This window comes from Athene cunicularia, assembly GCF_003259725.1.
Source record: "Athene cunicularia isolate RWA chromosome 3 unlocalized genomic scaffold, athCun1 chr3_part1, whole genome shotgun sequence".
In the NCBI taxonomy this organism is placed as follows: Eukaryota; Metazoa; Chordata; class Aves; order Strigiformes; family Strigidae; genus Athene; species Athene cunicularia.
Genome location: NW_020799097.1, coordinates 50,467,126 through 50,494,276, shown reverse-complemented (window position 1 = coordinate 50,494,276; position 27,151 = coordinate 50,467,126). Strand labels below are relative to the sequence as shown.

At 35.9% G+C, this 27,151-nt stretch overlaps 1 protein-coding gene across 1 annotated transcript in view; it reads left to right on the top strand.

Annotated features, from left to right (window-relative positions):
* Positions 1–27,151, top strand: part of WASF1 (WAS protein family member 1) — a 46,490-nt gene that overhangs the window by 16,236 nt on the left and 3,103 nt on the right. Inside the window, exons 2-8 of the mRNA XM_026846114.1 lie at positions 415–575; positions 11,888–12,022; positions 20,524–20,677; positions 21,367–21,484; positions 22,297–22,469; positions 24,423–24,602; positions 25,928–26,106. Of these exons, the coding sequence (XP_026701915.1) occupies positions 443–575; positions 11,888–12,022; positions 20,524–20,677; positions 21,367–21,484; positions 22,297–22,469; positions 24,423–24,602; positions 25,928–26,106 (1,072 nt within the window). The 5' untranslated portion in view covers positions 415–442. The remainder of the gene's footprint in view (positions 1–414; positions 576–11,887; positions 12,023–20,523; positions 20,678–21,366; positions 21,485–22,296; positions 22,470–24,422; positions 24,603–25,927; positions 26,107–27,151) is intronic.

Here is a 27,151-nt window from a genome sequence, read left to right as displayed (position 1 = left end):
TGGAATAAGCAACTAGTTTGACTTTGACCTCATAATAAAGGGAATTTTTTGTTGGACTTTGCCTCGCCTGAATAAGGAAGTAGTTCATCAAGAAGGAAATAATTCTTTAATGTTTTTGTACCACAAAGATTTTACTGTCTTTTTTTTCAGGGGGAAAAAGAAAAAAGCATGAACTGTAAATAATTATTTGTCACTTCACTGGCATCTGAGTCAGGTAAAGGTTTAAAGAAAGAGAATGAAATAATCTTTCATTGGGCAAAGAAGAAAAGATTTATGTACTCAAAGAGCAATGAATTCCATCAGTACTATGGAGGTATTTTTATCTTGTTAGGATTAGTCAATTTAACTTTAGACATAATCTGAATTTAAAATATAGTTAAATTTATAACAGTATTTTGTCTTCTTTCTTTACAGGTTTGCTGGTCCTCTGATACATTTCAGAATGCCCTTGGTAAAAAGAAACATAGACCCCAGGCACCTGTGCCACACAGCTCTGCCCCGAGGTATCAAGAATGAATTGGAATGTGTCACCAATATCTCCTTGGCAAATATAATCAGACAACTCAGTAGCCTAAGTAAGTACATTGTCCTGATATAGCTGTATTTAGAACTAATATATTTTACCGTCACAGTTTTTGTTGTTGAAGTAGAAACACTTTTTCAAATTCTCGGTAGAAAATTGTGGCTGAGCCTTGACAGTACTCTTTTTGTGGCTAGTGACTAGTATGGAATTCTGTAAAAGCAACCTAGAAATCTTTCCATCAGCATGTCTTAAAACTGTTCAGCCATATGTTTCTGTTACCAGTGGAACACGACAGAAAATGGTATCTGGTAGTTAATGAAGTCGGTAATTGCTAATTTGGAGCAGATCTCGCATAGGGAATATGACATAATAAGGAATATACCACTGGTTGCTTAATTCTCTTAATTTGCTCATTCAGAAAAAAAAACACCAACTAGTTGCCTTTTAAAATAAAAACCTAGAAATGTAATTATTACATAGTATTTTAAACAGCTAAAGATTTTTCTTCCTTCTCCTTCTGTCAACAATTTTTCCCTTGGTGTATTTGAGAGGAATGAATATTTTACAAGCTCTAGAGCTCTGACGGAGTTTTTCTCAAATGGATGGTTTCTGGGTTATTTTTTTCTCTAAGTTACAGCAACTTTAAAAAGTTGTCAGATGAACCAGCATGACAGCATTTTGAATTTCCAGTAGTACAGCTTTTTAACTACTAGGACATTAGTAAAGCTACCAACACATCAAATATTAAAATGTGCATGTTATATACATCTTCAATGTGAAAAGCCTTTCAACTCCATCATTATCTTAGGGTCATAGGTGATGTAGGCTAATTTGTTAGATTGATTTAGTTATTGGTTTGATGGTATACTGTATAGTGGCTCTGTTTTGGCAGCCTTTCAAAGCTGTTAGGGTGCTCTTAGGTTGAAGTCTAATTGAGGACACTGAATTATGCAGTTGAGACAGGAATACTTACAGCATATAAATATGAACATTACTAGTATAGCTGCTGCAACAGCAAGGAACTATTCTTTCCAGTGAACAAAGAGCGTATCAGATTAGGATGCAGTATATGATCACCATCTGTGGTTTTGCTTCATTCTGCCAAAAGCCCTTCTCAAGACTAGCTGCTCGTGTACTAGCCTCCCCTTCAGAGTCACTCTTATTAATAGTGTATTCATTTATTTTAGTTTTCTTGTTTGAAAAATTCTTATTTGATTTTATACTCCATCTAGGGGAATTTCCTTTCATAGGTGGCATACCAATTACATTTGATATTTTCATTTGGAAGTTTCATTTGACCTTAAAAAACCCCCACAAATCACTTGGTTTCTCAATTTTAAAGAACACCAACTTCTAACGCAACATCATGGTCTCAGTACTTACTTACTGAGTAGCTGCTTTTGCTATGTTTTCTTGGTATACAGAGCTTACACCTGACGTTGTGTTTACAGCTGCTCAGGAGGGGTCAGGATGAAGCAATACCAGAACAGAGAAACCTCAGTTAAGGGAGAAGAAAAGTATTAATTGAATGCTTCCACATTTGTTATATGGCTTGCCTAATGTATAGCATAGTTAGAGAGACACTTTCAATGGAACGTAACCACAATTATGTAAACTCCTTTTCTGTAAAAGGAATGTGGTTCTACATGAAGTGTTCATACATAGGGATGAGCCCTAAATTAGTTATTTTCACTTGAGAGGAGTTTCTGTCATGAACTTGTGACTCACTAGTGGTCAAAAAGAGATGCAGTGGTGGAAATTACAAGGTAAAAGAGGAGGGGAAAAATGCACTTGTTTACTCTGCAACAGCAACCCCAGAATAGCTCATGCAGAATTTTTGAAAGTTAAACACTGATGAGCAGAACCTGTTACTTCAGTCTTTTGTTCTTCCCTCCAAATGGCATCATGGTGTTTTTAGATTTTCTGCAGACAGGTTTTATACCAACTGAAGTAAGTTTTTGGTTTATACTGTGTATGTTTTCAACAAAGAACCATTTTTTCCTACAATTAAATAAAACATGTTTTGCAAAATAATCCTTATTTCTCAGCAACATTAAGGATTGCTCTATAAAAATGGAAATAGTGTTACAAAGGTATGAGCACCCATGGAAGTATTTTGTTCCAGAATTCTTTTAGCTTTTCTGCCTGTTTGTGCTAGTAGCAATACAAATTCAAAAAGATTTGGGGTTCTAGCATAGGAATTTTTTCTCTCATGTGATTAAACCCAAATAATCGGCCTTCACTTGATGTGTGACTGTTACTGGTGTACAGCAAGGCCTGCTGACATGCAGATAAATTTTAGTAGTTGCCTGTGAGTCACAGCCAGCAGGCATGGTTTCGCAGCAGTGCCCTGGCAACCAGCTTCTCTGCAGTCCTTCCCTTTTTGTTTTCTGTGGATAATGTGTATGTTTGAGAATCAGCCTTTAAGTTGTAGATGAAATGAGTCTTCACTCTGAGAGTGGAAACTGAGAGTTCTGGTAGGATTGCATTTCCTTTAGACCTGCTTTTGCTTTTGATGGTAAAGTTACGCAAATTTAAATTAATGGTCTTTGACCTGATTAGCACTTAGTCATTTCTGCCTGTAAGATTTTTCAGTTACTGGCCCTGAAATAGAGGATTAATCTCCTGCCATTATGACTTTTAAGACCAACCATTCTTAACCTTTCTTCAGATATGATATGGACAGAGAGCTGTGATGGAATTAGATTCTCCAGTAATTTAAATGATACCAAAAATATTATTTAGAAAGGCTAAGTGTAGAGTTCTGTTATGTATGTCGTTAGATCTCCATTCTTGGAGATATTAATAACTCGACTGGATTAGTCAAGCAACTGGATCTAATTGCATCTGCTTTGAGCAGGATGTTGGACTAGATGACTTCTGGAGGTCTTTTCGACCTGAACAGGACTGTGTTTCTATGGTCTTGGATACTATTTGTAAGTGGGACATGCGTGCAGAAACAATATCTATTAAATGACAGGAATTCAGTTTTACTGTGCTTTAATATAAAATGAAAAGAGCTTTACATCAATATGTCAGCAATAGCTGCTATGTATCTCTATACAGATTCTCAGTCCTTTCATAGTTTATTTGATGTGTTGCTTTTAATTGTTCAGTTTGAGAAATTTTTTTGACCTTTAAAAGAAGTAGAGATGAAAGGATGAAATATTTATTTCTGCTTTGACTGATAGTCCTTGCCTTTCTCCCTGGAGCATGAAAACACATCAGTCTGTCTTGATACAACATAGAAAATTGCCAGTAAGTAATTTTTTTTTTTTCCCCTCTGTCTATTCCCAGTCTTCTCTAACTTCATAAAAGGATCTGTCTTCTGACAGCTTTTCTTAGCATTGTGGCGACAGAAACTCTCTGGACAACAGCAACAGCTGTTTTTGTTTCCTAGCCATTCTTCCCTGTATTTCTTGCTTTCTGATTGTATCTGCTTCAGAAAAATGCTTACCTATTATTTCCAGCAATATTGCAGATACATTAGTACTCCAGTACTGCCTGACTTAGTGTGTGTTGGTGTATGTCAGGCTATAGCATTCCAGCGTACGTGAAACACAACTGATAGCACTGTGCAGCTGTGCCATTGTTAGAAGATGGATAAATAGTTCTCTTGTGTGCATATAACATCCTCATTTTGTTCACAGCTATTGACCAATCTTGTTTTTCCTTTTATTCAGCTGTTCCCTGTACACAGAATCTCAGTACCATGTAAGAAACCTAACTGATGAGGTTTGTTCTTGGCCCTGATATCTGACACCTTCATCTGGGGAGGAGAGAACATTTCTCCTTCTGAGTATGTTTTTTTAGTGAATATTTATATAGCAGGCATTCAGACCAGAACCTTTATTCAATCATAGTAAGATGTAATTTCCCTTTTTTCTTCTACCTCTGTATAAAGAAACAAAATGCTGCATAACTCTTTCTTTGCTAAGCTGGAGTGCCTTTTATGTTAGCAAAACCAGTTTTCAATTAACATTGAACCTTCAGTAGCCTTTCCCCTCTTTCTATCTTTTCTTTGTACTATTTCCTTTTTCTTACTTTGTACATACTTTGTACTATTTCCTTATTCTTTTCTTCATCTCTTACTTGTTAGTTTTTAGGAGTAAAGCCCTGACTTTCAAGCATATTATTTCTTCCCCCCCCCCTTTTTTTTTTTTTCTCAGATATTTTTAATTTCTCTTCCTTGTTTTTTGCTTACCATGCCATCCCCAAGAGGGTTTTAAACACTGCTTATCTTGTGAGAGACATTTTCTCACCTCAGGAAAACCTTCTGTTTGGCATGGCTTAAGGTGTTAACATTCAGTAAGTGGGAAATGTTTCTCCAGAAATCCTTAGCAGCAAGGTGTCTGGACTGCAACTAATCTTTAGAACGAGGCTTCTTCAGCTCAAAGACAAGCATCTCTCTCTTCATCCTGTCTGGACAACATCTTCAGCTCATGGTGAGGCCCCTGCATGTTGCACAGGTGAGGGTCTCTACAGATCTGCAGCTAGAGCTTCAGTCAGTATTCCAGAACCAGCAGAATCCCTGTGTCAGGTCTTGCCCTGGGAATCTTCATTCTCGCTGTGCTTAGAAGCATATTCAGTATTCTCTGTGAATTTTCTTCATTAGTCACCCTTCTTTCTTCATTATTACTCTGATTGCCAGGGAACACTAGAGAAAGTGTGCTTATGCACATGAGTTAAGGGAACTGATGAACTTGAAAACTAAAGGCTTACTCAACTTTTCAGAGACCCCCATTCTCTTGAAGGCTTGTGTGTAGTTTCTTGATGTCTCCCCAGCAGTATCAGCAATGTGATGCTGTTTGTGTCCACCTTGAATGACAATGAGGGAATGTAATTTCTCATTGAAAACAACTGTGTGTTAGCAGAAAATGATCCTACCTGTCACTAATTCCTTGCCTACATAGAGCAGTGAATTCAGATGATCTTAAAAAAAGGAAAGGAAGAGCAAGACTTCCCTGTGAAATGATCTTTAGGACTGGTGACTTCAACATCAGGTTCAGCTCTCAGCAGTCTCTTTAACAGATTTCTGAATATGTAATGGATAATCTCAGCCAGTTTACTTAGTAGTGTCCTCAGTGGGAGATAAGAAATGATTTCTCAGATATCTGTGACTGGAAATTTTTGAAGGCTAACTTTTTCTTCTTGGATGTCAACAGACCTGATCGAGAGATGGCCTTTAACAGAGTTTATTTGGTACTTCTGATACCCTGGTCAGGTTGTCTTATAAATGCTTGGTTCAATTTTGCTGGCTAAAGGAACCAAGCTGTCTCTTCAGCACTCTGATATTCCTGTTACAATCCTTAAGTCTGGTCCTTGTGGACTGCCCTTCTACCTTCAGAGTGGTAGGTTCCTAATTAGCACTGCTGAACTATATTTAGTACATCATTTTTCAGAGCTTGCTCAGCCTTAGCCACTGAAGTTCTCAAGGATCTGCCAAGGTTCTTATCTCCAAGCCTGAGAGACAGTTCAGTCTCCTAGTTTTTAGTCCATCTCCTAGCCACTGAGCTGTGAGATTGAAATGATCCTGATGAGAAACACGCCTAATGTTTCAAGTGAAACTCAGATATACCTTAATTTTTGCTAAAACGTTCAATTAAATAAAACTAATGTAGTGAAGATCTGAAGCTGAATCAACAGGCAATGGGTGTGTTAAATTATGTGTCAGAATTAACAGAGGAGGAAAAATGTATTAATAGACTTAGAATAGCTTACTTGTTTTGCTTTCTAAAGGTACCCTGGTTATATATTGTTAGAGGCTCATGTGGTAACTAATTATCCTGAAAGAATATTTTCTAGTATATACACTATATTGTGTAGGAAGGAACTATTCACTAGTGAATAATGTAATTTTGCATGGGTAAGTATATTGGGAAGGACATGAGACAGGTTTTACAGCTGCTCTTGTTGTATGCTTTTTTATTTTTTAGAAAATGTACTGGGCAAAAATATTGTTTAGTGTGTGAATGGGATTGAAATACTAGAAATCAAGGAATGATAGCTTATATGTGGGTAACAAACTGAATTCTCAGCTTAGTCTTTCTGATAGTTTGTCAATTTCTACATCTTTTTAAAAAATAAAATTGCCAAACCTGTATTTTTAAACTGTAATAATATTTAGGGCTTTGTATATTTCAATATATTAACATATTTACTATTTTAATATTAAAATAACATTTAATAACATTAAATGTAATTTATATAACACCTCATTATAAATAGCATTTGATAATTTAATGACATTTATTATATTAAATGCTTTTGTAATTTAATTTCATTCCAGTGGTAAACACGTTGGATTAGATTTTGTTTGTGTACATGTTAACACACCACACACACACCTGCTGAGCTCCAGAAGTTTGACTGATTAGTTAAGGCTAAATTAATTAATACTTCCAGCAGCATTGAACAATTGTCTCATTTTGATTGTTCTGCTTGACGCATCTTGCACTGGGCTGAGATTTACCAGTCATCCTCATGAATTTCCAAAAATGATGCTGTTTTATGACATTGAGCACTTTAGGTGCTCAATGTATTTATTCAGATAGCTACTTAAAATTTAGACCATGGTTCCTAGAGGCTGCTGATGCCACAACTGATCTGCAGGTTGCTGTTTCAGGTTTAGATGCAGTTGAAGGATTTGGAACTGTTTTTCTTTAAAAATGCAAAAGGACAGTAAAGAAGTGGCTTCTTCCACAAGTCCTGCTTCAGGACTCATGTCCCGCTCCTTGTCTGAGAGCCTGTAACTAAATCTGATGGTAACTGATCTAGTGTTGTAAAATGATTAATTTAAATGCCCCTTTCCTTAGGGTTTGCTAACAGATACAGCATAGAGAATGCCGTAGTTCAGGTGAATTTAAGGACTAGTGTTTCGAGGGGACTGTTAATTTATGCCCTGATCTTGCAGCATGTTAGTGTTGTTCTGGAAATTCGTGCAACACAATATATACAACTGACAAGACATCAATTTCTCACACTTTAATTAGCCTGAAATAAGGTTTAGAACCTTATGTGGTGATTGTAGTTGACTTCAGTTGGTCTGATACATACCCAGTCTCCCAGAACAAGACGAAAACATTGCATTTACCTCAGTATCCTTTCATATTAGTGTACTGGATAGTTAGAAATTATTCATGTGTGCACAGAAGCCAATGCTGGACAAACATTTAAGAAATTATGAAGGGAAAATTAGGCGGTAAAACAAGTTAAGGGAAACAAATGGTGAAAGAGGAGAACAGTAAAACTGATCAGTCTTCTTTTCAGATTTTAAAAGCCATTCTACACTTACTGTCATGGTAATGAACAGGAGTGAATGATACATGTTTTGGTTGTTTTAAAAATACGAGGAAGGCAGTGAGCGATACTATTTTTATTCTGGTTTTAGCTAGTAGCTGCTAGCTAGTGTTCTGTTTTCAGCTCATAGGTCTGTTTCAAATGTCAGGAAAATAACTGTTAAAAAAAGGCTAACAAAACATACGCACGTTCTTGGGAAGAACACATGGCTTCCAAGACATTTTATTTGGCTGTCACAACAAAGGATACTGACTGACACCAGAGGGAGCTGCATTCCTGTATCTCTTTCTTACTGAAGGGTTAATTGTGAGTAGAGCCCTTTGAGACAAGAAAAAAGTTGTGAGAAGAAGAATAAGATGAATGATGCATTCCTTAATTAAAAATAAATAATCTTATTTAAATGAAAAAAGCTTGTGGTCTGTTAATAAAAATAATTGCCAGTATGATAGACTGAGCAGAACAGCTGTAATATTGGAGGGGATATGACTTGCCTTTTGAAAATGACAAATTTTTTGTATACTTCTGGTCAATTAAGCAACTTTTTCAAATACAGTAAAGTAAGCTTTTCACAGATGTTAAAATAATTTATTTGCAGAAGTATATATATATATATATATATATATATATATATATATTCATTTAATTTAATAGGCAAATGAGATCACTGGTCTTTCTAATCCAGTATTATATATCCAGCTGTGACCAAGATCCATAGCATTACTGTTTTAATTGTCATCGTCAGATGTCATTCTCTTTATTGGATTGCATGGAACAAGTAGGGTTTTTCATCAAGCAATCCCATAATGATGGGACTCTTCTGAAGTGTTAATAATAATACTTTGGAATATTCATTCTATATAATGGGATTCATTTTGATCCCTTACTCTTCTAACATATTACCCATAAATTAAACGGAATGGGATCTGCTTTGTTTACTAATGTATGTTTTTCTCTTTTTTTTTTTTTTACTTATTTGTGACAGTTTGTTCAAGTATTATCACCTGTATTCATATCTTTTGTAATTATTGAAAATCAAAGACATATTCATCTAGAATACACACAGAGTTGGCAACATAAATACTGGATTGTTATACTGTACATTCATGTGTAGTATTCTTTTGAATGGAAGTTTACATTTCACTAAAAGCAAACATTTTGCTTTGCTTGAAAAAGCATTTAGTTAAATATACTTCAGGCTAAATAAAGAGACTGCCAACAGGCATGTAGGTAGAGACATTATGGTTGTCATACCACTTCAAACATGACAGGTTGTTTTTAATGTATTTTCCATTTGAGGATTAGTGTTCATAAGCATAGGCAAATTATTCCTTGCGATATGTTTGTGGCCGTATGCAACGTAATGAAAAGATTTTTGAGACAGATCATTTGCAATTGGAGCCCATTAATGAGGTCAATGAATTGTAAGCCTGATGAAGTGAGATAGATAAAATAAACTGTAGCCTTAAAATACACATATAAAAGGGAAGTTACTGGATTTTAGAACCCTGCAATTTACTTTTTATTCTATACATGACATTTTACACTCAACTTTAATTTACATGTCAATATTATATGAGTTGTCTAATTAAAATTAGTAATATATCTGAAATACATTAAATTTGTAGTAAATATATATTAAAAATGTAGTAATCTTTCTCTTAGTGGATTGTATTTTTAAGTAATTTCTCTTGCTTCAGATACAGGTTAAAGAACATAAACTTCTCACAGTTTCAAGACATATATTAGAAAGTCTTATGTTAAGTGAGTTGCCAGCTAAGTAGACGTTACTAACTTTCCATCTCCATTTTACTGTCAACTGGTACTTAAAGACAAAGGTTCTAAAAACGGCTGCACCTTTGATCTGCTGCTCACTGTGGCTGATAGCAGATGCTCCAAGAACGAGAGCAGGGCAAGCATGTATGATCCTCCTGCTAATCTCCCAGCCTCCAACTCTTTCCAGCATGGAAGCCTCCTCAGCCAGCTGGGGTTTCTGTGTATTTACTAATGCTCAGTGTGTTTCTTTTCCATGACTTAGTATCATTGGCGGACTTTAATCTCATGTTTTTTCAGGTCATTTACAGATATCTTGAATAGCATAGGTGCCAATACAGAAACCTGTGAAAACTCACCTTTCTCAACTGTGAAGATGGGTGATTTACTCTTATCCTCTGTTTTATACCTTTTTGAGGAATTATTTATCAGTGCTGTGTTGTTTGGTTTATGGCCTGTCTGTTAAGTTTTCCTAAAGAGCTTTGACTAAGGACTTTCAGAACTCTTAGAAATCTAATTAAATCATAACTCTCCATCCAAGTGCTTATAAATTCTTCAGAGACTTCACAAGACCTGTGTTGTCTCTTCTCTAACAAGTCATCTAGGTGTCCGCTAATTGTGTTCTTCATCATGATCTGTACTAATTTGTCTGGATGTGAGGCTTACAGGCCTGTAGCTCTCAAGATGTTCCATGAAAAATTGTTTACAACCTTATTGTAGTACTCGCCACCTTTTAGTGTGGTTTAGGGAGATTTACAAATTGTTACTAATATTTTACTGGTCATTTTGTTGATTTAATTTTGTAATTTTTACATAGTCCCTTCAGTTTCTTTGAGCCCCCTCACAGAGAGTTCTGGCATGAGGGTCTTTCCAGTTGCTTTCAATGAACACCAGTGGAAAGTGTTAAATTAGCTTGTCTGCAGGGGTCTTGTCTTCTCTCAGTACTCCTTTATATCTTCATTCCCAGTTGGCTCTACAGATTTTCTGGCAGGCTTTCTTGCTCCTCACGTCTTTGAAGGAGTATTTATTATTAGTTTGCGAGTTGTTCCTCAGGCTAGTATTTGGATTTTGTGTTTAATGTGCCAGAAATTATGATCCTTTCTATTTTCTTCATCTGTACATTTCTTCTGATATCCCCTTTTATATTCTGTTGTTTATAGTCATGCTGGTTTTCTATTGTTATTACCTCAGTCTTAATAAAAGGTATGCACTGGCCTTGTGCTCACTACATAGTATCTTTAAGTAGTTTCCACAGTACCTGTAGGGATTTAATTTTTGTCCTTTTGACGTGTTTATTTTAAAATGTCCTCATTTTATGTATACTTCATATGTATTTTTCACCAAACACAAAATTTTTATGACTATCCTTTCCTACTATACCTGTCAGAATTTGTGCACAAAGCAGATACTTAGAAATTTGTGTGATTTATACTTCCAAACCCAACGTAAGTGCACAAACAGTACACAAATAACATATGCAGCGTATGGTAGAAAGTTTTAAAAGCTATCATGTGGTGTTTCAGAAATGTGGCTACAAATTTTGCTAGGTAGTCTGGTGGCTTTTTTCAGTGGCATTGGCAGACTACTCAAGTTGAATCCAGGGAGCATTAGGAGCACTATATGTAATACTCTGTAGAAGAGAAACTTATTACCAATCCTTTTCTCATGATACTTGAATCTCCTGCTCTTTTGCACTAGATGTGTGATGTCCATTGAAGTGAACAAAGGAGATTCTTCTTTTACTTCAGTATAAATTGGTCAGTTACTAGAATTTTGATCCTTTGGGGTCAGATTTATTATTTTAGTGTGTATTTTTGAATAGGCTGGTTCTAATTAACCTAGATGTTAGTATCAGATCTTCTGTTTTTGAAAGATCCTCCATACAGTAGGAGTGGAAGGCGTGTTTCATTTTGAGAAATGCTGAGATAAATTTTGCTTGGAAAGATTAGTTACTGCTCATACCAGGAGCAGCTTCGAATGCTAGAAATCATCCTTTTATACATATCCAAGAAACTAATCAGTGTAGTTCCTTGCATATCAGCTTAGTTAAATCAGTTTATACCAGCTGAATATCTGTCCTGTAATGTATTCAATAATTTATTTTCTGATAAATTGCAAATTAAATATTAAACTTTTATTTACTTTCCTGAGGAATTCTTAATGGACTCAGTAAGTACAGGTTGTGCAAGTGATATTCCATCTTAGGTTTACTTATAATAGTTATGAATCTTTTTCAAGGCAAACTTATGTGACTGTCTTGTGGTATGCTTGAGTTACTACTTTTTTGTCTTTCAGGTAAATATGCTGAAGATATATTTGGTGAACTTTTCAATGAAGCACACAGTTTCTCATTCAGAGTCAACTCCTTACAAGAACGTGTAGATCGCCTATCTGTCAGTGTTACACAACTTGATCCAAAGGAAGAGGAATGTAAGTTAACTCCTGCGTTGAAGATTTCTTATTTTGTCGCCCAGACACCACTGATAAGTGAAATAGAAATAATAATAGGTTAAAATATATTTATAAGAACACAGAGCAAAGCATCATGAAAAAGAAGACCATTTCTACTTCTGTTACAGGTTTCTTTTGTAGTCTTAAACAGTTTTCTGAGCTCAGCATTTTTATGGTTACTAAACAGTACTGTTACCAATGATAGTATGTTAAAACTGCTGCAGGATTATGTGTCACTTCAGTATGTTATGTATTAGTGTTAATAATATTATGTAATATTATGTGAATACTTGGAGATAAGTCTTTACTCTTTATTTTAACCTTCCTACTAATTCCCATGGGATGTAGCCATTTGTTCGAAGTTGTAGTTGTATAGCTCCATTTATTTGATGCTATATATCCCCTTGGATTATTTCAAAATAGCTTTAAGTACTATAAATATTGGTTATCAGAGAAAAAAAGTACTTACAAAAGTCAATAGAGTATGGCTCATGCCTATAAGATAGAATTTGTATGGGATTTAAACGACTCATAGGCTTTGTGATGACTACAGGCACATTGACCACCTAATATCTAAATGCCATGAAGCTTTTTCACCTTCCTGGATACCTCTTGGTTACAGGTGAAGCTATGAAAGGGCTTGTAACCGCAGACAGGTTTAGCGTGTTCTAGACTATATGGCTAAGACCTAGAAAGTAGAGCAACATCCTATCATGAAAAATAACTTCAGATTGTTTGTGGGATGGAATTTTAAGGTATAGAAAGCTGATTCCATTTTGAATGACTAGGTATAATAGTTGTGTGTCATTCAGGAAAAATGAAGTGTCAAACCAGGAGCATGGTCTTCAGGCTGCCTTTAGCTACTGATGTTGAAATTTCACTTATAGCAAAATTACACTAAGGAATTTTTGATTCTGTATTTTTGTGTGACATTAATTTTAGAGCAGGTTTCGAAAGACAGCTGTTCACAGCTAGCAGATTTTCCATGAAATCGTGACTTGCCTAGGGGAATTCTTACGTTAACAGGATTTTCCAAGTCTCTTGACAACTGAGCATAAATCATACACATACACCTCATTTTTTCAATAAAATTCTGTGTTTATTGTGATTGGATAATGACAAAACTCCTTTCTGGTACAGTAATAAATTGTCAGCAATTATAATCATGTAAGAGCTGTAATACCCCAAAGTGTTAATGTCATTTCTGCTTTCACCCTTGACAGCCTAGTTTTTGGTTTAAATCAGAGTGGGTTATATGTTGATGTGGCATACCTAGTATGGCAAACATTCACATTTCAGGAAAATGGAGAGACCATTTTAAGTAATTGAGTTAAAACATCTAAGGATGTTACAGGATAGCAAGATGGAAGATTATACTTCCCTGTGTAAATGGCCTTTGACAAGTTTGACTGTAGGTTTCAGTACTAAATATTGATAACTATTTGATGCTAGAGAATTGCAAGAAATGTTTTTAAATAATATGTAGTCCCAAATGCACCAGATCAATAACTTTTCACAGTACTGTGTATGCTGCAGCATTTGCTATACTGTATAGCTAAAGAAAGGGACAGACACTGCAATTAAAGGAAACAGGGCTGAAAAGAGGTCTACTTAATTGAGTCCAAAGCAGCTAGGTGTGACTTGAATCTAATACCCTGGATTTGTCTCTCATACCGTAGAATAGTGGTGACTGCTAGTACTTTAGAGGAACACATGCAGTCCTCAATGTCAGGAACTATTAAATGACTATTTTTTTTTAACCTAAGAATATCCAGTCCTTGAGCCATACCCAGTGTTTCTTATTCACAAATGTCTGCCCAGAATGAGTCACCAGATGAGGACAAAGGAGATGAGAGGAAACTGGATGTTGTATTTCCTTTACAATTTGCGACCAGAAAACTGTTTCGCCCTCAGCATCCCGTTTGGGATTGAAATTTAGAAATTAATCAGAAATAGTTTTGTTCTTCCAGATCAGGACTAAATAGCTGGAGGATGTTAATACATGAAGGTGTGGGGAAAACATTTGGATTTCCCTTTCTTAACCCTCTATGCAAGAATTAAGCAAATTTCCATACTTCTGCACAGCTAACAGCATGTGTAAAACAGGCTATACTTGTAAAATGTGTCTCATTTGCTAGTTCTTTGCCAGCAGGCAGTAATGGGAGGTTTAATGTGTTCCTTTGGGCCCATGCTATTACACAAGAGGAAGAAGTTAAGATTCATTGAAAGCTAAGCAGCATGAACAAAACCACCCCAAGTCAGATTAATTGAATAAGGTGCAGATACTTGACAAGATGTTTCAGGTAGAGTCAAAGTAATGAAAAGCTCTGAATTTTCTGAACAGTCTGTATGTTGTCTTATTTGCAATTATTACAATATCCCTGTGAAAGAATAAAACCAAGTGAAACGAAGGTTAGGATTGTATCCTGAAGGAACTAACTCCTGGTGCACAATCTTTCTGTCACAGAAGAACCTCTATGAACTTTGGTTTGGTTTGAATTATTACAGTTTTCAAATTATTGATCTCTCGGAATTATTAATTTCATATTGTAATAATTATTTTTTTTTACATACTTGTGGGTTTTTTCCTCTAAGAAGGGATACTAAACTTGCATACAGACTACAAGAAATCTGCTTTCCTTTAGTAAACTGAACTTTATTTTAATTGTATGCGAAACTAGCCTACATGTGTTCAAGACTTAACCATATCTGAGGTCTTTTTAGGACTGGGAAAACACTTTCTTGCTGTGAAGGTGAACTAAGGTTGATGGTTTGAGTAGCCTTGCAATATAAGATCCTCACAGATAAGAAAATAAACCCTAAGAGTATAGTTTCTTCGCCACTATTTTTAATTTCAGTATTTACTTTATAAATAACATTACTCTCTCCATATATACGCATATTTTATGACTATCATAATAGATTTTTGTTACTTTACCATGTTTTTGTGAATTTGTGCCACTAAACTTGAAGTACTACAAGTAAATAATTTCATATCTGTAGAAATCTGACAGTTTTTAAAAGTATTCATTTTAGCTTTTATGTTGTTCTTTTTTGAAATGCTGATGCACAGTACTACTCTGATGTACAGTGCAGTGAAGTATTAGAAAATAGATCTATATCACTTAGAAATAAATGGTAGGGCAGAAGGAGAATTCAGAAACTAAGAGTTTATCTGCATATTTTGTTATTATTTTAGTGGTTCTTTAATATGAACTACCTAATTTTATTTAAATCTGAAGCTGGAGAGGATTTTAGTCTCAAAGGCAGTGTATCAAATTCTTTATTTTTACAGTATATCAGTTACAACTGTTGCAGGCAACTTAAAAAACAATGCAGAAGTGCTGTGGGTGAGCAGCCTGGCATACTTCAGGAAAGGAACCAAACAGTGTTGTGAGTTGTACTTCAGTAGATTTCTGGCTTTGAATTCCTGTGCTTGTTTTTTTTTTTTCCTAAGCATTGCAGAAATACTGTCATAAAAAGGATAGCAGTTCAGAAGTTTTGCTGGATTAATGCTAAAGAGAGATTTGACGTTTTGCTATAGGCAAAAAGAGGTGGCATCTGGTGGGGAGAAACCTAAAAAGCTTGACAGCTAATTGTGGTCTGTATACTTTCTGAAAATTAAATGGGAGACTCAGTCAACTTTCAAATCAGGATACTCAGCCCATTGTGAGACTTGGAATGAACGGGTAGTAAATCCCATTTTAAGGAGCAGCTCACTTATCATCTCTAGCCTCTGAAGAGGCATTTGGTGACTTGAATATAAACGTAATCAAAGTTAAGAACAGGGAGCACATGAAAATTGGGTCATAACCTCCACATGTAATATGCTAATGTGGAGAATAACACTGTTGTCAATTCATACATAATCATTTTTACACCCAAAGTCAAATAAAGAAAAAGACTGTTAAATTGAATTTTAGAGCAGGTCGCTTTTCCTGGCTCATCTCCACTTAATGAAAGTTGGATTTCTCTCTCAAAGAGCTGTGTGGATGGGCTGAGCTCCAACTGCTCTCTGTGCTTTTCTCCAAATTTCTTTGCCCTTGATTCAGTTTATAGGTTATTTAGTAAGTAAATTAGTTTTAAATTAGTGTGTCCAAGGCTTAATAGTTCAGTGGTAAAGCCATGATAGTGCATAATTTGTATATAAAAAGAGGGATCTGGACAAAATGTCATTTGCTAAATAACGTGGTGGTTTTGTTGAGACTCACCAGCAGATTCACTTCTTGATGCAGCTGGGTGACTTACATCTTCCCTAACGGGCTGCTTGGGGCTCCCTAGTTCTACACCCTGCATTTAAGGCAGCTTCTGAGTCCACTTAAAATGATCGCTCTAACATTTACATCTTCTCTTTCTTTACCTGTAGCAGTTAAGCTACGTACGTTCTCTATCCAAATGGTGCTTGAGCTGTTATTGATATTGAAAAATATTTCAGAAAACTTGAATTTCTTATGTTGGGGACAAGCCCAAAGGAGAGTAGTTTCTGTTCTGCAGAAGTAGTCTCTCTGCTTAGCAACTATTAAACCTGCAGTGACCAGTCAGAATCATTCTGATGGCAGAACGTGTGTGCAGTTCTAGGCATTGTTAAAGTGGATAATCATTTAAAAAATAAAATACATAAAGTAGAAATCAGACTCAAGATTGCAGCATCTTTAGGAACTGAATCACACAAATCTTTATCTGAAGATGTTTTTCAAACACACACACCCCCCCCAATTAATTACCTTTAATTCATTCAATACTGTCTTTCTTTCTTCCCTGCACTTTTCAAATCGCTGGGTAGGATTATGAACAGAGAAATGGAAATCTGGGAAATAGAGTTCATTGATTTGATTATAATTTTCCATAGTCATTCAGTTCTGCAAGGAGTCATAGCTGTGGCATTCAAGAGTTCATGGCCATGTTGTCATGATGAAATTCTGCAGGAAGTGTTGAGAGCGAGCAAACTTTTAAATGGAATATATATATTCATTTACCACCTTTAGGAGAACAGTATTTTTTGACCTAGAACCTCATCATAAATTGTACATTGGAGTAAATTTAAAAGAATTTAAAGATCTAGTTACAGAGATTTTTTTTCTTCTGGTGGTATTTAATACCTTTGTAATATTTAATATCTTTGAAATGTAGAAGTAGCTACTTTCTGTCAGTAAGCTGATGTGCTTCATACCTGACTTTTAATACAAATTGGGTGTTGCAGTTTAAAAGGCTTAACAGAAGGTAAAAGGTTCTTATGTAATTTGTAGTTCAGCCCAAAAGAAACACAGTTAGTGTATCTTAGTACAGTGCAACTTAAATACCTTTTCTTCCCCAGTTTGTTGTTGATTGCAAATAAAAATGGACTGGCATCTCTCTTTCAAAACCAAATGTACAAAAGGTTGGTAGCTTAGCTTTCTGACAGAGATAAATTTTAATTATGTGGCAAATATTGTTGTGTACAGAAAGTTAGACTCGTTGATATAATAGGTCTTTTTGTACAGTCCAAACAACAGATACAGTAAAGATAAACTGGCATTTGTTCAGCTTGTTGAATGAATGTTTAACTTAAATTGTGAACATCTCAACACTTAAGGAAATTATTTAAGACCCCCATATTTTGTTCAGTGCAGTAAACACAAGTGGTGTAGCAGACAGACTTTCAGGAAAATGTATCTATATGAAATTTATGCTCCTGGGCTACAGGAAGGTTCTGGTGCTAGTTAGGAATTAGGCAACTGGAAGCTGAAATTTATCAGCATCAAATCAAATACCCACAGCGTTTCCACCTTCTCCTTGTGTCTCATCTCTTCTCACACCTGATTTCATACATCCAATTTGTTTGACCTGTCCTCTTGCTGTGCCACTTTGTCAATCAGCCAAAGCTAAGTGGCTGGATGACCAGCCAGGTTTTCACCTATTCTCCCCCCCTGAGGTGGCAAGCCACACATATCTTCTGTTTCTTAGCCAGGTGGCAAGCTAAACAAATGGCTTTGTAAGCCAAACTGTGCACAGCCCAGGATGACCCTGTGCTTGTAACATGGGATTTACCTGGTCCCTGTCTGTAGGTAAGTTATATCAGTGTCATGAGTCTTGGTATTTTGTGTGCCACGTCCTTTAATTTTCTTAGTAATGTTGTCTTAATGTAGTCAGTTGTTTTGAATAATGGCATGCTTTTCAGTGAATACAGGTCATCGGGTATCAGCGCAGTAAATCCTGCTAGCTGTTCAAAATCCCACAGCGTATGTTTTCTACGAAGACTTTTCTGATGTAGCTTAGTTTTAGAGAGAAAGTAATCTATACACTTGTTGTTGGGGGTTGATTGATTGTCCTCAGGTGTGTTATCCCCTTGTACATGTTTACAAAAAGTGGAGATTTAAACAAGAAAATGGAGCTTATGAATTAGACTGGCTGTATTTGCTCACTGAAGAGATTAAGGAATGCTAATAAAGAGTTTACAGAACAGTGTATGTCTCAGTAATATGGTGTCACATACTCTGTGAGCATTTTAATATTAAAACAACTGTATTTATTTATTGGAATAAATTAATTTACTTCATTGCCTTCAGAATGTACACAGGCTCAAAGAGAAGAGTACTAACTTTTATTTTTGTTGGCATAGTCTCCAATAAGTGACAGAGAGTTTAAAGACTTGCAGGACTGCCAAGGAACTCTGAACAAGTACATTTGGTGGGATTTGTAAAACCAACAACCTGAAGGAAAAACAGCAGAAGTATAAAAGGATCTAAGACTAGGTTTTCAGATGAGGTAAACATCAGTTCTTCTAATTGTGAACTTCTGCCAGCAAATAACAACCCGTACTTCATGACGGATACAAAATATATATGGTTATTTATGAGTGCAAAAATATCTGCAGAAATTGAGAATTCTAGCTGACATTTATATGTTATAATACTTCTTTCACACACTTAAAAAGGCTTCCGAGCAGCTAATTAAAGGTATTAAAAAGAATAAAAGGCACTGTAATGAAACAGAACCTAAGGGTAAAAAGGAGGAAACTTCTCCAGGAACACACAGCCTTGCCATCTGTAATAAACCTCAAAAGCCAAACTGAAAATCAAATAAATCCCATCTTTAGCCTCACATCTTTAGCTTCACAAAGGATGCTGTCAATAGGCTTAGATAAGAAGATAGGACGTTCCAGGAACTTCAAGCCCTCTGGAAGAAATCTTGTCTTCTGCCTCTTTGTGTTCATACAATAGAAATCCCACTCTGTGTATGTGTGTGTATGTATGTGTACACTTTTATGTGTTACAGGAACCAGAGTAAAATGCACCTTTCAGCTTAAAACAGATGCAAGTCTTTTAAAAAATTGTCGCTGAAGGCCCTGGTGATATGGGGGGTGTCCTCTCATCTTGAGTAAAGGGGCACTACTATCAACCTGATTTTGTAAAATAAACATGATTATTTATCTTTGCTAGTATGTTTTAAAACTGGTTTCAGTAATGTGATTTTAAAAACAAACAAACAAAAACCAAGTCCAAACCAATGAAAATGGATGCTGTTTCTTTACCTAGTCTAACACTGTCTGCAGAGTTAATCTTGAGACACAACTGGACTTCACAGATATAGTAACTGAAGATCAGGGAAGGAGAGAAATACAAGACTGAACAGGTGGACTGTTTTCAGAATAAAAAGTGCAAGCTTCATCAGTTGTGGTCACTTTTCCATGGGTTTTTTTTCTAACTTCTAATGATTATGAAATAGAAAATGATATATAGTCTTTAACAGCAGTAAGTCAATATATTTCAAATCACTGGTTCATCTATTGTGTTCACCTAGTGTTGTTTTCTTTTGAATCTTAATGTAAAGATAATTGATTATTCCCTGTACTTAAAATCTCAAGGTCTCTCACCTGAACTAAACAGAGAAGTCTCATCTTGATTAAACAGTCTGATTAAAAAACAGCATTTGACTAGTTTGGTGTGTTGGAACATACTATCACCTCCCATTAACTCACCGATATCAGTAGCATAAGCTTAAGTGATTCTCTGGTTTGGCATCTCAGTGGGCCTTCAGTGGAACTGCTACCGACATGCAAGGAATGCAAAGTTTGGCTAGCTCATAGTATAAGGGTAAAATCTATACCTCAAGATAGAGAGTAATTTTTTAGTACCAGAAAGATTGTGAAATGGAGTTGGTAAATGTCATTAGGTACTTCTGAACTCCAGAATGATATTTTATAGCTACAGTAAGCAATTTGTTGAACTACTTTGGAGTTCTGATATCTCCAGGTGAGCAAAAATTTCCTGTGAAGCTAAATGGAGGCTAATGTGCTAGAACATGACAGGCGTGTTTTTCACATAATCTGACAATATCTTGCTGTAGCATTAGTGCTAGATGAATTTCTATTTGCTGTGTAATGCATCATATACTAGTAGTAATGCTTAATATATATCTGTTCTAACCAGTATTAAGCAATTCCGTATTAATCCAGATAAACTGTCTTTGGTGGGTTTTTAAATGGCAATGTCCCCTTTCAGTGTCACTGCAGGACATCACAATGAGGAAAGCTTTCCGGAGTTCTACAATTCAAGATCAACAGCTGTTTGACCGCAAAACTCTGCCTATTCCTTTGCAAGAAACTTATGACATTTGTGAACAGCCTCCTCCACTTAACATTCTCACCCCTTACAGGTTAGTAAAATAAAATTAATCAAACCCGATTTCTTGCTTATTTCATGTAACAGAGATGCTATATCCAGACACCTTGCTCGTGTTGAGTAGCCCTTGAATATTTAAGGAGCCACACTAGAAACTGTGAAGCTGCTGGAGGAATCCAGGCAGCAGAAGACATTATAAGCATTAAAACTTCACTCCTCTTTACTCAAATTTTACTCCAGTGTAACAATGGTAAGAAAAAGCCATTTTTATTATCTGCATTTATTAAACTGTGTGACACTATTGGATGTGAAGTGAAGAAAATAAGCAGTTAAGTATGTAGAAAGAAAGGTCTTTATGGGAAATTAATGTTTGCTGCTCCAAAGTCAATTTGAAACAGTAGTAGCGCACAAGCAGCCACACAAATTCACTCTTTATTTTAAAGCAAGATTTGAATCACTGGAATAGGAGTTCTCTGATTTGTGATACACTTTTATCTACAGCTTGTGTTAAAGTTACTTTTCTAAATTCAGGACCTTGAATACAAGGAAAGACAGTAAATAATGATGGCACAGGAGGTCAATGTTCATCTTTCTGATGTTCTTCAGTAAAATATTTCAGGGTCTGAGATACTAGATATTCCTTAATATGCCTTTCCTTTGCATTAATGTTTGGATTCATGTATTGTCAAATAAATAGTGTGCCCTTTTGTCATTGTATTTCAGGGACGATGGAAAAGAGGGTTTGAAGTTTTATACCAATCCTTCATACTTCTTTGATCTGTGGAAGGAAAAAATGTTGCAGGACACTGAGGATAAAAGAAAAGAAAAGAGGAAGCAGAAGGTATATACATTAGCCTTATATAGCTTATGGTTGGTTTTTCCTGAAAAGAGTTTACCTGCAGATATGGTACTTTTCTGGTTATTTCTGGTTATGCAGTTAATAACAATCCAAAGTTTACAAAGGCATCTTCCTTCAACTAAAACTACTTGCATTCATTCAATTCCATCAACTTTAACAAATAAATATTTAATAGTAATAAAATAATATAGAAAGGCCTAGAGCTTTCATGCTGTCTTAATATAACTAACAGCAGGTTTGCCAGAACTTCTAAGTCTTGTAGCAGTGACTCGAAAAGGAGAAAAAAAAAGAGTACAGCAAGAGTAAAGAATTTCACTGGAACACTTTTCTATAATACGAAATTCTGACAGTCTTACAGGTAAAAAAGCTTGTGTGATGTTCTAATGGGTATGTTTACTGTAAATTAGAAAGAAATTAGTAGGAACAGAGCACTTTGTTAATACTTTCTTAAATTTTTTTGCAAAGGCAAGGCTACTTTTGTTTCACCATTATTCTGTATATTTCATACATAAAGACAGTAAATACAAGTGTCAGATTTATAATTTAAATTCAGATGTAGAATAAAAAGTTACTTACATGGTTATTTTTCTCTGTATTATTCAGTTAATTATCCACTAGACTAAAGTTTCTGCCTCTTACAAGCCTTTTTGGTTTATATGCCATATTTAGACTGAAAGTGAATTTTTCTTGCACTTGAATTGGGGTTGGTTTCTCATTCTTTTGTGGCTGATGTTTATATGCAACTAATTAAAAAATACTTAGTTGTCAGTTTTGTTTGCACAACTCTCCTACAGCAGAAAAATCTAGATCGCCCTCATGAACCAGAAAAAGTGCCAAGGGCACCTCATGACAGACGGAGAGAATGGCAGAAGTTAGCCCAAGGTCCAGAGCTCGCAGAAGATGATGCTAACCTCTTACATAAGCACATTGAAGTTGCTAATGGCCCAGCTTCACATTTTGAATCAAGGTTTCTTTTCATTTTTTCTATCCTTTATTAAGTACAGATGTTGATACTACATAGTGAACATACTTGAGAAATGGTAAATTATGAGATGCTACAGCTATTCTTGAAATGCACTGGAAAACATTGATTTAGTTCAATCAGAACTGTTTTGAAATACTTAAGTCAGTGTGTCCTTAAAGGAGTAGTTATTAGCTTACTATTTTTAAGAGCAGTGTGTATCCTTGGAATTTATTTTATCCTTGAGGATGTGTTGTTGTCTGCAGCTTGAAAAAGGTGTAGTGTCACTGCTGAAAGCTTGCACCCAGGTGTTTTATTACATTCCAGTCTTGACCTAAAAAATCCCTATTCTAGTCTCTTGATTTTTTTCTTAAGCAGACACTGCCAAGACTGTATGGTGGGTGTGATGTGAACAAACGTCCACTTGGAACTCAAATGAGAAAGCTGAGCTTCTCTTTATTCTTGAGCAAATACAAGATTTGATTGACATTTCTGGTTATAGTCTATTACAAAATCCAACCGATTGGATTCTCATTTCACAGCACGTATTTGCTGGTGGCTAAAAGGAGCATTTCACATGGTAAACACCTGCTGTGTTTACACTTCTGGTGTTTGTGCAAAACCAAGTCCATTTTACCATCCAGGAAACATCTGATAGGAAAGAGGGCTGACAAGTAATATTAGGAGTTTTAGTGGTATGTTTTCTGAGGGTTGGGTTTTTTATAATTAAATTAAATTTTTTAATTAAATTAAAAAAACATATTCATTGTCCTCCAAAAACCAGTTACATTTTTCCCCTATCCTTTGCTGGCCAAAGCGCACCGTAAAAGACTATTTTGTTTAGCTTTGTAAGGCCTTCAAACAAACTTAATAGGGACAGTGGGTAATTATGACAACTTTAGGAGATAGTGTTTACTGTCTGAAAAATGGAGAAACCTGCTTGTAGAAAACTTAGCTCAATTCAGAAGGTAAAAATGGTCGCAGTGCATTTCACTCAGTAAGGTACAACTCAAGTTATGGTGATTAGCATTTTCTGGGAACAACTTTATAGTATCTTATCTTTGTAAACTGCTGTGTCAAGTTGTTGGCAGAAACATCTGCTTTCCTGCTGTCCTTCTGTTGTGTTGTACATCAGATTCCACATTAGACACACTTGTTGCAGGACTCCTTTTACATCCAGGACCCTGGTGTAAAACTTGATTATCTCAGTACCACTAATGCAATTATGAATAATGCTGTAGTGTTTGGGAGCACTACATGTGCAGAGCATGTTGTTCAGATCTAAAGATTTGGTCTTTGAGTAGTTAATTAAAACTTCCTAACCAATCAGGTCCTTGAGATGTGTCTAAAGATGTCATTAACAAGTAAGTTGAATCATCTTTGTTTACTGCTATTACTTAATAATAGATACTTAGATTATCTTCCTGGTATCCATTGTATAGCTACAAAGTATTAGTTCTAAAATAGTGAGTTTTCTGTATTTATTGGAATATAGATCCTCTGACAGAAGTTCAGCTAAATTATTCAGTTGTTAAGTTCCACCATTCTAACATCGATGGATGGTTCATGAATGTTATGAAAGAATATGGTTGCATGTTTGTAGGGATTGAGGAGCAGAATGATTATTGAGTATAATGTCTGTTTCTTAATACACTCTGATATATGTGTATTTCTGATTGTATTGCTCTGTTTACTCATCTCAAAATAATGTGACTAATAAACACTAAGATTACACACATACTGTAGAAATTGTCTGATATACCTGTCAAAATCATTAAACCCTTCTGCTGCTAGAAGAAACGGCATGGAAAGTGGAATGAAATGTTAAAAAGCCAGCATTGGTGCAGAGAAGAAACTTGAATTCAGAAGTCAAACTGAAGTATAGAACAGTAGCTGAGGGCACTAATACTTGCTTTTGCTAAAGGTTACGTTGGATCGTTTTTTACTGTTTTCCTACAGATCTCAAGCGTACGTGGACCATATGGATGGATCATACTCGCTTTCTGCATTACCCTATAGCCAGATGTCTGAACTTCTGAACAGAGCTGAGGAGCGAGTGTTGGTCAGGCCACATGAACCACCACCGCCACCTCCAATGCATGGAGCAGGAGATGTGAAACCTGTGCCTCCATGTGTTAGGTACAAAGATTTATTGGGGAGTTTTGGTTTTACACCACCCCACTAATAGTCATTAGTATTACTTCCATGCAGCCCAGGCACTGCACCCATCCTAGGGGCTGTGTCAGTCCACGGCCCTGAGGCGTCTGCAGCTGCAGGGCCACGCAGGAGTTGGAGAGAAAAGCCGGCATCTAAACCCTGTAGGGTTTATGAGACCGTTGTGGAGACAGGCCTCACTTTGCCATTAGTATTGAGACTATGTCACCTTCCGAGTTAAATGGCAAGGCAGATAACTATATGGAAGATGTTTCTGTGAAAGATGTTGGAATCTCAGGATTTAGCTTTGGATTTTTTGGAAATCTGAAATTTGCACAACTGAGCTGTGTTTCAGCCTCCATGAAAGGAAGAATATATCGCAATAAGACATCAGTCAGAACTATATATTCATCACATTGGCTAAATTGCAAGTGCTGGGGGTTTTTTTTCTTCCCCAAGTGTTTTTATTTTCTATTTCTCTATGCCTTTCAAGAACTGGGTACATACTTAGAGTATTTTCTAAAGTGAGGCTCCGGTTGGAAATCCCCTGTTGTTTTATACCCAAGATCTTACTTTATGGTCAGGTACATACAACTTGGAATAGAGGACAGTCAAGTCAAACACAGTTGTTACATCATTAGTCTCTTGAAAAGAATGTCTTTTTACTGTTCAGGAGATTATACACAGAAATGCATAACTCTTTAGATTACAACAGCTGAAAGAAATCCTCTAGTGATCTTTCAGGAAAACAATTTTACTATTCCCTTTTGTTTTCTTCAATTCACCTATTCATTGCACTATAAAGAGTATCTAGCATATAAATATACCACTCTGTACATAGAATTGATGACCTTGGATACTAGCCTCACTCATCTTGTCATCAAACCTTAAATACGTATTTCAAATGTAACTCATCCTCGGTGCTTGTACTGTTTTGGTTTGGTTTTAAGTTCTGTGAATTGAAGCAGCTAATCAACCGCTAGTTCCCTTACTTCAGAAAACTATTTTGGATTTACTTAGGGATGGGAGGAGAGAATTATACTCGTATAGGAAACCTTTGATAAAGATGCAGGTTTGTCTAAGAACATAAACTCGGTTAATGGCTGAATTAGAGCAAAGACGACTGATGCATACTCCATACTGAGAATTAATTTTCCTTGTATATGAGGTACGAATACCTTGAAATCATCACAGTACACAATGCTCTTTAATGCCCAGTGTTCAATATTCTTAAGTTGCATAAGTGAATCTATTGCTATATTTTCCACTCTCCAGCTCTAATAACTTTGTCCTGTTATTGGATGTTTCAGTTCTACTACTGGCTTGGTAGAAAATCGCCCTCAGTCACCAGCAACAGGCAGAACACCAGTGTTTGTGAGCCCGACTCCTCCTCCACCACCGCCACCACCTCTTCCATCTGCTTTGTCAACTTCATCATTAAGAGCTGCAATGACTTCCACCCCTCCACCCCCAGTCCCACCTCCCCCACCCAATAGTTAATCTTTCTCAGATGTTTTGAGGACTACATTCTTCTGTTTTTCCCCCACACCTACAACACAGTACAGGGTCTGTACAGTACTGTAAGATCAGTAGATAGGCTATAATACTAATTCAGAATATTTTTAATGCATGTATATGCACATGAATTGATAACATCATTGAATCTAAAGAAGTATCAAGAACAGTTGAGTGCAACAGTTTCGTGCATCAACATTAGTAGAGAATGTCAGCAAAAATACTGATAAAGGAGAACCTGCTGGTCTAATTTTGGTGATTCTCGAAAAAGCTTTTGATGAAGTCTTGCACAACAAACAAAGGCTTGTTACCACAGCTAAAATTCCACCTAGGGACATGTGCTTGTGTTGCCTGTCAGTTGACTACAGAGAGTATTATGTACAACATGTAGGTCATATTTAGACTGTGTTGGTCTGTGGTGTTGTGAGTATAAAGCCAAAATATATGATCTCTGTCATGTTTTTAACTTAAGTTACTGGATTTTTAACTTTCTCATACTGTTGGTATGTGTTATTTCTCCTTTGTGTTTGATCTTTAAGTAGTACTTTATCCCGGAACAGATCATTACATGATTAAAACTGGGTTACAGGAAGACCTGTCTTATTAGGATACTCCAAATAGCTCTAACTTTTAATTGAAAACATGAAGAGAGGGTATAGAAAGTGTCTGGAAATGCAAATAGTAAAATGGCTTAACCACTTACAGTGGTACTAAAAATGTGGGTGTATTTTTAATGGGAAATCAGAAGCAGGATATTATAATAGGACTGATGATCTAGTCTGACAGTTCTCTCTTCAGAAACTTGACAGAAAACTTCTGTCTGAGGAGGACAGTGACCTCAGCTTTCATTTTTGCTTGCAAAGCATTTTGTGAATTATGAGCTAAATACTTCGTGTAATGATAAAGGAGGAGAGTAACATGCTTGTGTTTTGATGTTCTTCAGGTATTCAGCTACGCAAAGTTGAAGAGCAACGTGAACAAGAAGCTAAACATGAGCGCATTGAGAATGATGTTGCTAC